General features: G+C 36.5%; 1 protein-coding gene across 1 annotated transcript in view; it reads right to left on the bottom strand.

Moving 5' to 3' along the window:
• LOC104469836 (ryanodine receptor 3-like) overlaps positions 1-14,618 on the bottom strand; it is a gene marked incomplete at its 3' end in the record, with an annotated part of 66,415 nt that extends 51,797 nt beyond the window's left edge. The window contains exon 1 of the mRNA XM_010084548.1: positions 14,466-14,618. Coding sequence (XP_010082850.1) covers positions 14,466-14,618 — 153 coding nt within the window. The remainder of the gene's footprint in view (positions 1-14,465) is intronic.
• Positions 14,619-16,310: the final 1,692 nt, after the last annotated feature.

Here is a 16,310-nt window from a genome sequence, read left to right as displayed (position 1 = left end):
CACATGCACAAAGTAAAACACACACCAATACTCATACACACCATCACACGCTCTGTTCAGATCCAAGGAAAACAAGGCAAAACTTTGACTAATGTGTTACGAGCTATATATTAAAAAAAAAATTATTTGTATTAAAATAAGCGGAAACACTTTCCATTAATACAATGAATTTCAGGAAAAATAACAAAGCAATACACCTATTAACTAACATTACGAGCATAATTCGGACTCTAAAATAGCAAACAACTTTGACATGCTTCATTACAAGTACATTTAAACTGCTTGTATGCTTTGGGCAGGGGCGAGACTCCTCCCCCCCTCCCCAGTCTTGCTCCCTCTAGCTATATAGGTATTTCTGATGCACAAAGATAAAAGCTATCTGCTCCAAGGCATTGTCTCATATTTGATTAATTTGGCAGCAGTGGAGATGACAGAGAACTTGGAAATTTCCAGAGTGGAGAGGACTTTGTCACAGTAGTGAAGTCCCAGCAGCCAGGAAAGGCTTGAATGGGAATGCTTTACACTCTCTCATCCACACTGCAAAAGGCAACAGAGTTCCCTCTAGATCCCTCAGCAAGTTACCTCAAAACAGCACAGGTTAACATATGTGTTCTCACCTAATGCTGCATAAAAGTTATCTTCATTAATTTCTCATGTATTCATACCTTAGCAAGGGGTAACAAACAAACAACAGTGGGAAGTCATCTAAAGAACAAACACTACCAGGGCGGGAAACTAAGAGATAGGAGTATTGCATATTACACACATGTAACAAGTGCTTCACTTCTCCCTTCCGTACATGACATGCAGGTAGTACACACACACGCTGTATACCCAGAGTCAAATCCAGACGAAAACCACCAACTAGAAAACTAGAGAAATCATTCCAAGCATTATTACGTAAAGAAAACATCGAAGATTTCATAACAAAGACACAGCAGCAGGGTAGCAGTATAAGAAAAAAACTGTATGTATTTATATATTTATTTATCTTGATAATGAACTTACAAGTCAGGGAAAAAATAAGAAAGGAAATTACACTGTATTAGTGACACGTTCCTTTAAACGCTACCATTGCACATAAGGACTTCACAAAAGAACTGTGACTTATTTGAAATAAGTATTGAAGACATACTACTACTACAACAATGAGGACAATGAAAGTGTTCTTGTCCTCTCCTCTCCAGAATTTGTTCTTAAGGCCTTCATCATTCCCACTGCTGACAAATTAATCAAATATGAGGAATGTCTTGGAACAGAAAGTGATAGTGAAAAACTTTCCATCAAAGGTTATAAATATGCCCACAAGTTTGCTGCTCCCTAGAAACAAATACAGGTATAATTTTTAAGCATAACTGAGCTTCTAACCCTGAGCAGAGACCCTAAAAACTATGCACAAAACTATACACCAACTTAGATCCAGAAATAAAAATAAATCTTAACCAACAAAAAATGGGGGACAAAGGGAAAGTTTCCATTTAAGGAAGCAAAAATTAATTTTACTAGGCTTTTAAGAGCTAATTCTCTTGCTCTTTCAAAAAATCCTGTAGGATATTATTGGATAAAACCAGATCTAATTTTATTTTATACCTCATGAAGAAAGAGTTATCTCTGAGAGCCTAAAACATCCTAGAGCACTTCTGTCTACAGACTTAAAAATAAGAATATGGAGATCAACAATTTCAAACGAAGACTCAGCTACACAAGCCCGGGAAACATTCACTAGCAATCCAAGTTCCCATAAAACATTTTGAGCTGGAGAAGATCCTGACTGATCAACCATTTCACTGGAAGAGTTCTAAAATGCTACTGCATCTGCGAACAGTGTTTAGGCAGCAATAACAGCTGTAAGTAGTAAGCACTGAAGGCTTACAACACTGTAGCACTCCCTACCTAATAAATGGTTGCTTTCCCAATATACTGTGAGACAACAATAGATCCCTTCTCCACAAAGGTGAAGGAACTTACAATGGAGAGGAAACAGCAGTAACTGACACAATTGCTCAGAGGAAGGAGAAGCCGAGGTTTCCAAAACAGAAATCTAGTCCTTTTTTTCCCCCCCTCTAAAAGATTCCTAACACCAAGTAGAAAGAACACTCCTGCATAGTCTCACTTTTGCTGTTTCCATGTTTGGCCCCCACCTCTATTTAGCGCTTCATTTTACCTGTTGAAAAGAAATACAATAGAGCTCTACTAGCATGAGAATGGGCCACAGTAGCAGAAATTGCCATCTTGTGTAGGAATTACAGGCTATGAATAGGCAAAGCCTGTCACTTCATCCCTGAGGAAGACTGTTCAGTCAAGGCAACATCTTAGAAAGCGAAAGGATGAAGAACAGTAATTTAAAGCTCCAGCCTTGGAAAAAAGCACCTCCTCCTAAAGGCTGAGTAATCTACTAAACTACGTAACATAGTTACGTCTAAAAAGTGGAGGGATGTTGGAAAGGATACTTCATTTCGGTTATCCATTTCCCTCCCCCCATGAAATTCTCCCAGGCTTGAAAGTGCTAATGACACTTCATCACACCTAAACAATTTACATAAGCAGCAGCAGCAGCCATCACCAATTTCCAACCTTTAATTCCCAGAAATAAATATTCCCAGCCTCCCAGAAATCAGCTTTGTAATTTCAAGCTTTGGGCACTTTGCATGTTTTATTTTAGAAACTTATTCTTTTAAAGTTATATCAACTCTAGAGGACACTGTTTCTGGAAGATTATTTTTGATAAATACAAAGTAAAGATAGTATGGAAAGAGAAGGGAGTACACACATCAATATCAGTTTTTTCATGCTAGTTACACAACAACACACTCTTAGTCATGCAGGGTAAAAATAACAAGAGACACAAGATGACACACGAAAAGGATCTTATCCTCTTCCCAAAAATTAAGCAAGTCATGTTCATGCATTAAAAGTCCAAATTGGGTGCCAGACTAGATTTGTGTAAAGCTTTATGAAAGAATGGTGTGAAGGCTCTTTATAGAAAATTACACCATGTGAAGGCTATTTCACTAATTAACACCCCTTCCTAAAGAAATCCTTATCTCCTTTCAAAATAAGCTTCTTTTAAGCAGAGAAAAGACCCCAAACATTTGCAGAGCCCAGACTTCAACATCTGTTGGTATTCACTCCATACAAGAGTGCTTCTGTGTGCATGTTTATCATAAGAGGTCATCAAGGGCTTGCTTGGTTTATTCATCATTTTAAGGCTCTCCTATTTGCAAAGCTTCTGTTAATGTCAGTGAAATCTAACCTAGACAGAAGTTTCAGAGGTCAGTTATTTGGCATGCTAGATTTAGAAACCCAAGTACAAAGTTGACGAGGACGCTTCAAACACAGGGGGATTACAGCGGAAATAGGTCTCCTTATACCAAACTGGCTATTGAGCAGATTCAAGGAAGAACATACTGAGACTGCCTGATGCTATTAAAGCTCATATTCTTGCTTTATTTTTTTCCACTGACTAAATCAATTCTCCCATTTGGCAAGCCCAGCACAGAAATAACACTTTATTTTTAATACACCAGAAAAATGAACAGACATGAGACATAAAATCATGTACTACATGACCTATAAAAAGCAGATACTTACAGTTCGTAGGAACTGTATTTCATCTTCCCCTCCTTCACCCCCTTCAGCCATGGCTCTTGAGGAGTCAGCTCTGCTGAGACTCTGATCGCCTCCACCGTCAGCTCACTGCGCGCTCGGTACAGCTCCTCTTCTCCTATCAGTATTAGCATATAGCTAATCCACAGCCATATAGGGAGCTCAGCTAACTCCACTGCACTGCAGACTGTCAGTCAACCCCCTCACTGCCAGAGCCAATTGCGCTGCTTTTCCAGCTCATAGCAAGCAATTCTTTTCCTTTTCTCTCTACCCTAGAGGCAAAAAAACCCTACTGTTAAAGTATTGCAGGAAGCATTACATCCATCACTAGGTGTTGATTTTTTTTTTCCCCCAGACACTGTCTGGTCAGAACAGCAATAATGGTGAAGTGTTAATGAAAGCAGAGCTTGCACTTCCATTTTCACAGATCAGGGTACCCAATTTTGAACTGAAATGTATCAAATTCTGTGACTCTGAACCTACTGATTTGCACAGAAGGATGTAAAACAGATAATCACAGGACAAGCTGATTTTCAGCTTGCTTACAATAACTTGTTTCTTGCTTCTCTGCATAAGCAGCTGCAAATCTGATTTCCAAGATGACTTAATGATCTGCACGTACTATGTGTAATTATTTGTGCTGCCCTTTAAATTATAGTTATAGATATATCCTAAGGGCTGCAAGGTTTTTATTTGTACCTTTTCACAACTGCACCTAAATGTGTACAGAGGATGGTACAAATTTACTTCAAAACCTATAAACCATAGTTATGTTAATATAAAACTTGAAATACCTTTATGTTCTAGTAAAATAATGAAGAAATTTGTAATTAATGAAAATTGCTAGTTATTAGCTCAATATTAGCAAGTGAGCAAGGAAAAAAAAATAGATCAAAATTTACTTAAGTGAAGGGAGAAAAAGAGAAAGGACACAAGGAAACAGGAGGAGAGAGCACAAAGGAGGCTCTAGCCAGTCAATTCACTATATGATCTTGCATTTTGTGGCAAGGCTGCAACAACCACATAACCACATCCTACCCATACATTCTGCCCCTAAGAAGCATTACCCAAACTTCGTGTTGTGCATATTTACTTCGATTCATACCCTCACTGAGTACCATATATACACAGTCTTTTTCTCAGTAAAAACATGGTGGGTTTTTTGGTTTTTTTGGGTTTTTTTTTTTTCTTTTTTTTTTTTACAAATGAGAAAGAGGCATGAGGGTAAGGGAAAAATAACTTTCTTGGGGTCACGAGGACTAGTGTAGCACAGTGAAAACTGAAACTAGACTCTCTATGTACACAAGCTAATAAGTTTATACACATTCATCCTCTGCACGTGAAAACCAATGCACACTGTCCTTCCTCTCCTCCCCCCAAACGATAGTATTCTGATTTTTCACTAATTAAATATAGACACAAACCAAACAATGAGATGACCAATCATTTCTCTCCTTGAAGGGCAAAATGCTTTGAAAAATGTTTTATTCCCTCTTACTACCCTGAGAAACTCAGTCAAAAAAAAAAAAAAAAAAAAAAAAAGACAATCTCATTACTCAGCAACAGGCAATTTCAGGCCAAAAGCAACTCAGAAGCCTCTGAGTTCTCCCACCCCATAGTTCTGCTGGTTGCTGTGAGCAAGAAAAAGACAGCCATAAGACATAGACAAAAGCAATGTGTCAGAAAAATACTTCTCTGAAGTGCCAGAAAACTCATTTGGCTGTTGCCCTGAACATCCAGGTTTCCAATTGGTTTTGGTGTTTTTTTTTACTCCAGGCATCTTTGAATTGATGTTTTATCTCTTTCCTAATCAATACAAAGAACAAAACTTAACAGATCTTCCTTATGGAATACAGTTATTAAAAAAAAAAATATAAAAAAAGAGAGATGTGAGGAAAACTTGCCTAAAGTCACAGCATGCCGCTCAGTGTTTTTACCGAAAAACAGATCAGGCCTACTGACACACGCTTATCCATACATTTATATTTTGAATGGATTTGATACACGCATTGCATGGCAAAATCTACACATGTAAGGCCAGCTTTTCTGTAACGTCTTATATGAAACAACCTTTCAAGCATACTACTCTACTTTGAACAATTATAAACAAGATACACCTAAAAACTTAAGAAAATAAGCACAAGTCATAAGACTCATAAAAAGTACAAGTGCTCTATTTCCTTCACAAAATATAAATTTTCATGCAGTACATCTGCTGGTCAAGTTTTATTTCAGTTACTGCAGTAAGATCTCCAGACTGTAAGTTCAGAACATGCAGAGATGAGACAAATCCATCTGAATCACATGGAAAGGTGAAAAAAACCCCGTAACATTTCAAGTCTTTTCCTCATATGTTGGGAGCATTCCATGAAAATGTTCCCTACGAAACTTTGAGACACTTCTGGAACAAAATATTATATTTACATCAGTTAATATAGATAGCTATAGGTACCTATATGTCTGCAACTTCTAATAAGGCAGCTACAGAGGTTACCAATACTTTTTTTTAAACAGGTGCCAACAGGCCAGGATCTCACTTCCCATTTTTAAACCAAAGGCAAAGCATATAGAAAAAGGAATATTGATACTACCTCTAGCATTGTAACAGAGATGATATAAAACATCTAAAATTCTGACTCAGGTCAAATTTCACCAGCAGGTTTGTTTTTCTCTTTTCAAGTCCCTCTATTTTCCTTTGTTTGATATTCAGCTTTACAAAGTAGCCTCTGCATTGTTTTGGGAAACAATTTCCTGCCCCAGTAAGCAAAATATTTTGGTTAGATTGTCTTTTTTAAATTATCAAGTGAACTGCAAAACCATTTCGCAACACTTCTATTCCTTAGAGCTTTGTTCTGCTCAGTATTATGCCTATATGTTTAATGAGAAAAATATTCAGCTGCTACAGTATAATGAAATGTACATCTCCTCAAGACATTGCTAGTTTTTTTCCAGGACTTCCCCATTGCTCCAATATTAAGATTTGGCTTCTTATGGAACCGCACTTAATCAGAAGTCTCATTCACATCAAGTATAATGTCTTCATTTCTAATTTCTTAACACTAACTTGTCTTGAAAAATCTTTTTCATGTTCTTTTTTGAGAAAAATTTACTGAAGCTATGATTGAGAGAAAATGGCATCAGGTCACCGCAGTAAACCAATCCAAAATGATCACATATCGTACATAGTGTGCATATATATACAGTGACTCTGCTTTACTGGATACGATTGTAAGGTGCAGCATTCCACTGTGAAAGCCACACAGGTCAAATAACATGGATTGGGACCACTGTGTATTTTATGATGTCCTATTCTTGTTAATCAATTGTAAATCTATAATTTAACACTTTGGCTGCTGAATACATTGTGGACAGACTATGGTATTTTAAGGCTATCAAAAGAACTTCTCTACAAAACAAATTTAAGGAAAACTTCCTTTCTGTTTTCAGCACAAACATGCTGCCTGCTTGTTCTCCAACATAAACTCTTCCCTCTTACTAAGGGATTAAGGCTGACTGACTCACATGAGTTCTTGATTCTAGGTTAGCTTTTGGCAGGCTTCACTGCTGCTGCCACCAAACAATAATTCGGAATTTTTACAGTGGCATTAGCTTGGCAATAAAGTAGAAACATGAATTTTACAAAGGGAGATAAACAACCTGTTGTAACAAAGGAATATCTGAATTTAAACCATTTTTTGTCGTGTGTATTTCACCTTCCTGAAGATTGACTTACACCACCAATCAGAGACAGATCAAACCTAGTAGAAGATATTTACAAAACCTGTAATGGTAAGTATATGCATGCTGGCATTTTCAAAAGCATGGGTAATACCAATTATCTAAGTGTCTGTTGGGCGAGGAGTCAAAATTATAAGTGCTAAAATTTAGATGCTGCTTACAAGACTGACATGGCTCTGCATTCTTTGTTCTCTACTTAAGTACAAAGATATGTATAAATACAGTTTTTAACAAGCCATTAAAAGAAACACATTGATACCTTTACAAAAACTTCACAAAAGTATTCAAATTTGTTATGTTGGCTATTTTCAGCCTGTGCATCAAGGCAGTCAACTACTTGCCCAGCTCAAACACTAGCCCCTTAGTACAAGTTAACATTCCCTTCACAGAAAACTACTCCTGTGAATTTGGATCTAAAAAGTTTTAGTTTTGGGGTTTTTTTTTAATTCTAGAGGAATTACATTACAATTTACAGTGGAAAGTGTAGGATCTTAGCCAAGTTGAGAAAAACCTTCATCAGAAGATTACTAATTTGAGTAGTTTAAAGATAGAATGGTTTTATTAACTTACAAGCATTTTTAACTTCTTCTACACTTTTTCCCATCCTTTTAAAAATTACTTTTGTTGGGGCTTTATACTTATCCTATGTCTATGCTTTGTTATATAGCACAAAGTTTCATTTTGTTTTTAAAAGCTGAGGCAATTTTGATGTAATTCTTTATGAATACAGGAAGAATGATGTCTATTATAGCATTACAGAATCCATAGCATAGCATCAATACTGCTTGTAAGGCCTATTTCAGTGACTTTCCAAGCAACTTCAACACTACTTAATTCAGAATGAGGAAAGGATGGTATCTCAGAACAGATGCTCAAAACTCATTATTTTACCAGTGCTCAATGTTAGATTGCCACCTGGCGGCATAAGTTAAAAAAAAAAAAAAAATGAAAGAAGAAAAAAGTCTGGTACTTGGTAAGCATAACAATTCACATTATTTTAACCTAAAACATTAGGACTCTCATTTCCAACTTTATTATAGATTACAAAACCGATTTTTTTTACTATAATCTATGATGCTAAGAACCTAAGAACTTTGACATTGTATCTTCTTCATTTTTGTTACAAAGAATGATTAAAAAAAATAAAAGAAGAAAAGTATGTTCACAAGTTTCTTCCTAAACCTAAAATGCTGATACATGACTAGCACTTTCTCTTATTTCCAAAAACCACAGTTACTCCAATCCCAGTTGTTTTAAATCTGCCAAAACAAAGATTATTCTATGTCTCACCGAAGTCTCCAGTTCTAGATGGCCCAAGCAGAGCTCATGAACACTACCAGACATATTTCACCGTTTGCCCATCACAATACAACAATAACACATTCTTGTACATAAGGCACTATTCATACACCAAATAGCAAGACTTTAAAAATCTCACCCAGCGCAGTGTATTTCCCCTTGTACTGGGGCTCAAGGAGTAAACAGGAAAATGTATTTCACTTGAAGTCCACAGATAGATTTAATTCAGAATAGGTCCTTAAAGCCAACACTTGGAACAGCAAGTAAGTTAAGAGGTTACATGGTGTAAAACACTAGGACTGAATTTTTGGTTAAGCAGAATAAGAATTTAATTAATTAGAGCAAGTAAGTACAAATGTGAATTTTGTGTCTTACAACTCCTAAAAAGTTACAAGATATGATGAGATTACCTCTGGGAAAACAAAAACAATTCCTGATCTCAAATTGTGACTAATACCAAATTTCATGTTTCTGCTCCAAACTACCAACTCTCTTGTATATATACTATCAACAAACTTGTGTTTTTAAGCTTGTTTTATTCTTGAAATGTCTGTGTTTTCCTGTCATATATTCCCAAAACCTTACCTATCTGGCACAGATCAAGCATGACATCTGCAGCACTCGTCTTCTATAAGCATATGAATATAGGCTGTTTTAACAAACAATTAGGAAATATTAATGAAGGACTTTCAACGTTTAGAACAGAGTTCACTGAAACTAAATTATGATTGTTGCCTATGGCAACACATTATGAACAACCTGGAGTTTATGCAAAAAAATTTAATCCAGAGAATTGCACTAATTCAGTTTGGTTGCAACAGAATGACTAACCATTGGCAAAGAACCGAGAGAGAAAAAAGTTCTGAAGTAGCAATGTTGAGTGGCTGACTGTCCTAAGCACAGAGTAGTGATGTAAGTCAAATGATAAATTATCAAAACATAACATGGCAGAATTAAGAGTTAGCATGTAGTTAGTTTCTCTTTCATCTACCATGTAGTTAAAGAATTACCACCATAAAATACCAAGTCTGTATCAGCTACTTATAGAGCTGCAACTACAAAAATAACTTTATTTTCACTACAAGTCTCCATGCTATGTAGCTGCTAACTACCTGCAAGATCATTGTAATTGCTGTCAATACATTTACTATAATTCTTCTAATACAAACAGCTAAATACGAATAGATTGTGTATATTCAATTCTTTGTATTCAGCTGCATTGTTCAGTTGTGACTGGTAAAATAAGCCTCCCAATACTGTGCAAAAAAAAAAAAAAAAGAACAAAAATTGTGCAAGCACTCTCCACTGGATTTACTGTGGTTTCTGATTTGCCTTCTTTTTCTCAGGGCTTTCCTACATAAACAATTATTCTATATAAAGTGATTATATAAAAATTAATCTGCATTACTAAACTCCATGGAATATTTCAACATTGACTCCTCCTCTAAAGGGAATCAACAGTGTGCTAATACACACTTCGACTTAGAGACAATGACTTACAGGCGTTTTTAAAAATTACTGAACATCTTTGATAATTTTGTATTTTCCACCAGTGTGACTTACACATAAAGCCAGTTCAGCTTCAGATCTCACAGCAGCATAGAATTAGAGTCTCAGAAACGTGTTGTTTCTATTGAAAGTCATTTTTTCTGTATCACAAGTTAAGCCTAGTCAAATACCAATTCCAGAAAAATGCACGGAATAAAGGACAGCTGTGACAGGAACAGGAACCAGAGAAACTTACAATGGAAGTTGATAATAACCTACTTCCCAACACTAACCCTTACCTGTAGTATTTTGGTTTGTGGCCTATGTTCTAACCCCCTATGGTTCTGGGTCTCCTACTGCCTATTTAATACATCTCCCTTTTTTTTTAAATTGATGTCTGTATTTATGGCTAGCTTGCTTTCTTATGAATTGTACATTGTATAAGAATAGTCGGTAATGTAGTTCTGTTTTGCTTGTCCAAGGAGCCTCAGAGAACATACTTTAAGTTCCACTTACAAATATTGCAACTTAATATAATATCTTTTAACAATGCTGAAGTATTTCAATTATTAAGAACTGAGCAGCACTATGCCTCATGCAAGGTTGGTTGTTCCTAATGACCAAAATTATACACCAATCACTTCCTTATTATTTAAATGTCACTAATATGATGACATGAGCTTCAGAATGCACAATATGAATATCCTCTTGATTCCCTGGCAGTTTGCTTCAGCTCCAACCCTTGGTAGCTTTGTTGGCTTGCTTAGGGTCAACTTTCTCAGAACACCCTCTCACCAAAAGCCAACCATGAGTTTTGCATGTCATAGTGTATAATTTGACGTTCTGGGGTACAATTTGACAAGCTGTAACTACTGAGATGGATGTGAATAATTCATGAAAGTAAACGGATCTCTACTATTATTTCAACCATCTCTCAATTGTCATCTTTATTAATCTATTGTGTACCATCAAAAATTTCAGATTACGAAGTTTTCTGAAGCATGTGGATTCCCCCACACAGTTTGTAAGCGCTTAGCACAAAAGATGCTAATAATGAAATAGATCTATTAGACTTTAAAGGAATAGAATTATATTTTGACATAAACCTGCTTTCTGTTCACAAAAAAAGTACATACAAATTCAATCTTTGAAACTACACGGAAAAGAAAAGAAACTGCATGCGTAAGAGAGGTTACAGATTGTAACGTCCATGTGTACAAGTAGGTCTGTTTTTTTGGGGTTGACTTCAATGAAATACATGGCTGAGTTCCTAACCTCTTTAATCCAGATCTGTCTTATGCCCTGTTATACTTCTATAAAGCACAAGACTTAAGCTGACACAATGGTAACATGAATTCTCCTAGACATATTTTACAGCTATACAGAGCAAAAAGTTTTTAATCAGTAAGAGCCATAAAGGACAAAGTTAACGGAATGAAAAAAATCTCCCATTAGTTATGAAACCAAAAGAAAGTGCAAGATTTTTCACTTTTTTTTTTTAAACAGCAATACACACTAAAGAAGAACATTTCTGAAGAAAGGGTTATGTACAGTAGAAAAACACATACAAGCCATTATTTGTAAGGGTTTATAAAAAAAAAAAAAACAAAAAAAAGCCATTATTTGTAAAGTATCAGAAACTCTTTCTTTTCCAATTGTCCAGAAATCGTAAGGAAAGATAGTTCCTAAAAGTTTATTCCTTATACACAGTATCTCACTTCACAAAAAATTACAATATTTTATGGGAAAGAAGTACCTTTATTTTATAAACCAGCGTGTGGAAGGAATACATAATTTTATATCAAAAGAACCCACCCACCTTGAGACTCTTTAAAACAAGGAAAATAGCAATTATACAGCATGTCCTCAGTAGCATTCATCAGATTTTTTGCGGTACAGAAAAAACATTCAAACAATTTTGCTGAGGGGAAGGTGGGGTGGGAGGTTGTAAAATAAAGAAAAAACACATCTACCTGCCCACACATAAGCTGTAAGTACACTTAGTAAACACAGCACCGCCTCTAACAAATGAGAACCTTGATATAAGTAGTAAAATTCAGTGAAAGTGACAATAGAATTACAGTTTAGATTACTTTCATAGAATATGAAATTATCATAAACTTGGATAACTATGAGCTAGTACTGATGGCTGTGACTACTGACCATGGCAACTGATGCATGATACTAATATACTAATACGATACTAATAACTAAATACTAAAGGAGATGACATGAAGAAAAAATTGTCAGTAATAAAAAAAATTAGCATATTTAAGAAAGCAGTCAGCTGCAAGACTGCATTATCAGTGTTCATTTATACACATCAAATGCTAAAAACAATGATTGAAAAGGCCACACTGACATACTAAGTAACGTTATTCCAAAGTCCGATCAATCAACTTTTCTGCAATCAGGTCCCAAGGTGAATTAGAATCATTCATGTGTATTTTTAAACAGAAAAATGCCTGCAAATGACATTTTACCAGCTTGGTTCAATGGTTCTTTAGGAAGGTCATAGGAAGGGACTAATAATCAAAAGCAGTTTTGAATATACTTTATATTGAACTCTATTCATGTTGGAAGGATCTTGAGTATTACGATACAACCAAATTACCTTATGTATCATGTTAACAGTACAGTCTTACAAAGTTTTAAGTGTCCATAACCTTACTGTAACTTATTAGACATATAGTAATTAGACTGTGTATCACATAAACATGTATAATTTCTGGGTAAACCAAATACACATTACCTTTATTTATTCAAACCATAATGGTCTTTATCTTGCCAGTTCTAGTTAGACCTAAGTCAAAACTCAAATATAAATTCAAAATGTATATAAACATTTATATTAGATTTGCAAATAAAATTAGAAAGTTACGTAAGGTCTGCTGAGTTAAAGGCCAGTTCAGCCTACCTGCCTGTTTCTGGTACTGCCCATTTGTGAATACTTCAGAAAGAAATTAATAGAACAGAGCAAATCTGCTGCAACAGTCTCCTCAGAAAATCTTCCACCTCCTGCTTATCTAGAAATGCAGGATTTCAAAATCTGAAAGCTGTATTTGAACAGCCGTATGTGGTAGCCACAATTCAGTTGAAGAAAATAGTCTTTTTTAAAAACAAACTTGGTATTACTAATAACAAAGATGTAAAAAGAAAAAAAAAATCAATTAAATGAGACCTGTTTTTTTATTCAATAAAGAATTCCAACTTCTACTTTTTAAGGCACTAAATTAAAAAAAACCTGCAACTTTTTCCTCACACGCTCTAGTAAAAGAACCTGTAATAAATAAGAACTTATATGTGGGGCTGCCTGTAAAACAACTGAAGGAAATGTGATAAAAAGCACTTCATATGCAGGGCACTAAAGGACTGCCATTTTAAGTTTAATGTAGCAAATGCTTTCTTCTAAAGCCACGGTGCTGTATTTTAATCTCACTATAGGTCTGCAATTATATTAAAGTACTACAGAAGTCATTCTAAGGAAATGGCATAAGGTACTATAAGTAGTAACACCGTACACATGCAACCTTTACATAAGCAAGTCTTCAATATCATCCACATGGAAGCTTCCTGCAATTTTTAAAGTATCATTCCCTCCCATATGTGAACTAACACAAATACTCACTTCTCCTGCTTGCTTTCTGTTTTCAAATTTCCCGGCTCACAAAGAGCAGAGGCTTTTAGCTCCCATCAACTCACTCCCATCCTTTGTTGATCCAACCCTGTTCAAATAACTCTCTCACCTCTTCATTTTCACAATGGAGTACTTACTACCACCTCTCTCCCCCTCCAGCCTTACAAGCAGTGTGAAGCAGTTGGAGGTGTAACACCAGCTCTCCTCTCCACACCCTCACACAGCTATCTGCGAACACCCTTTGGTTTTGCAGTTGCTGCCTACTCTGCCTTACCTGAAACCTCAGTAATTCCACCACCCCACATCTATCTCCTTCTCACTCCTTCCGTATTTCTGTGGCCCCTTGTTTTCCACGTCCTGAGTCCTTTTCTTCTCAGATGAGGCACTGAATTAGGAGCTGCTACCCGGCAGGAGAGGGAAGGAGAGCCTGGGTCTCTTTCCTGAGGCATTTTTAGCACACACTTCTCAGAGACTCCTCTTGCTATTTTTTCTTTGGTGACAAAATTACTTGAAAGCTTGCAGTGACTGTGAGCCTGCACCACCCTTCAACTTTGCTACAGTCTGTGACTTTCATGGGGCAAACCCATCTTTCTGCACAGCTCCCCTCTGCCACTTGCCCTGCCCAGCCCCCTCCCCTCCCCCTTTGTTTTATATTTCTCCTCATGCCCCCCCAGCTGTCACCCCATCTCCCACTCACCTTCCTCACTGGAGCACCTTCTCTTTCTTCTTCAGTTTCCATCTTGTTTGCAGCATTCCTATGACTCTCCATCCCCATTTGGACACTTCCACCCCCTCCACAGCAGGCAGGCCTGCACAGGCGCCATGTGAGGGCAGCAAGCCTGGCCGCCATCTTGTGCCTTCTTGTTTGGTGTGCAGTCATGGGAGCTCTTCTACACAGGAGAAAGGTGCAAAAACCACCCCAATTTACTTTCAGTATTCCTCATCTTGCATTTGTTTCAAGGAGCTTTCTCAGGTTTAGTACCCAGGTGCATGGAGAAGTGTGGCAGGTTCGGCAAAGCTGCTGTTTTCAAAGGAGGGTAGCTGAAAGCTCATTTGCAAACATGCTCCAGCTGAGGGAATGCCCGGCTCCAGCTGCAGCCAGTCTGGGTGCACAGGTGCAGCAGCACCTACAGAAACCAAGTTAAAATTCTTGGAGTACTGACAGGCCCACTTACTTTACACTTAGAATACGCCAGATATATGTGCAAAGGTTAGAGAATAGCTCCTAGAAGATGTAATGCTTGTTTGTAAAATGTTACATTCAGAAATAACAGGGTTTTTTTACATATACCTTTGCATTTCTTTAGACATCTTTGCATAAACATTTAGCTTAGTTATTTTTACAAGTTAGAGACCGATTTCCTTCGAAAACATTACAGCCCCCGGCTCTGCTAATCAGATAGAGTCTGTAATAAATTCTAAAAGTGGAGTCACAGAGCAGAAGTCTGTTTGCAACCACCAGTTGTCATGATCATTCAACAGAATTATGTTTCTGCAAGCTCTTTTCTAACACTGGGAATAGACACTACATATTTGTGAGGCAGTAGCGGAGACTGGAGATGCAGCTAGAAATATTAGGCATTCTGCACAACACTCCTTCCATCTTTGTTAAACAGCAAACTTGGTTTTATTTGTACCTGAACTGGGAAGATCTGAATGCAGTGACCATTCAGGTATAAGGATGAAAGTGACTATGTGTGAATTAATCTTAAAAATAATTTCACAACAAACCATAATTCAGTAGTCCTAATAACTTTAATGCTTCTAAAGGTGATGTTTTTTAAAAATTTGTTAATAAATTTACTTATGACAGGCATAATTTTTGAATCATTGCTTGTTCATTCCAGGTTTCCTCATAGAAAAATTTATGTAACAACATTCAGTGCAAGTTTTTACTTAACATTATTTATTTACAGAAATCTCTTATTTTATAAATTTATATTCTCATAGATTTTATTCACTCACACAGAAGCTCCAAGGTAAGTGTGCCTGCCCAGAATCACTAAACGTATGTTGCCGAGTGCAAAGGATGCCAGCTATCAAGTCTTTATCACATCCCTGAAGTTCTTAATCAGCAACAATGCAGTAAGTTATGAACAGACCTTTTAGGCAAGATTGCTGTTCATTGTGTATTTTCTTCTGTTTGTCTGAAAAGTAGGTTTGAATGTCTATTTTCCTAGTAGGCAAACAGGACAAGGAAGAGGGTATGCCATATTCTGCAACCTTATTGCTGTGCTGCTCATGTTAGACTGCAGGGTCTGCTGACAAGCACTATGCTCTTATGAGAGAGCAGCTCTTTGGTCTTAATATAAAAGTTTATTCTGAAATCAGTGGACCACCAGGAACAGTGTTCCTTATTATTGTTGGTATCATCATTTCAGATCATTCTTTTAATCCTTGTTTTGCCATTTCTTCTGGTGCCTTCAAACATTTTCATTTATTTCTGCTACAAATCTCTACACACTGATCAAATTACCAGCTGTCCATGTAACAAACTACCTGACCTGGCATTTGAGAAAAAAAAGAATTGTAAATAATATGA

The sequence above is a fragment of the Pterocles gutturalis genome, unplaced genomic scaffold (genome assembly GCF_000699245.1).
Source record: "Pterocles gutturalis isolate BGI_N339 unplaced genomic scaffold, ASM69924v1 scaffold1745, whole genome shotgun sequence".
Taxonomy (NCBI): Eukaryota; Metazoa; Chordata; class Aves; order Pterocliformes; family Pteroclidae; genus Pterocles; species Pterocles gutturalis.
This window is presented reverse-complemented; position numbering and strand designations above follow the sequence as displayed.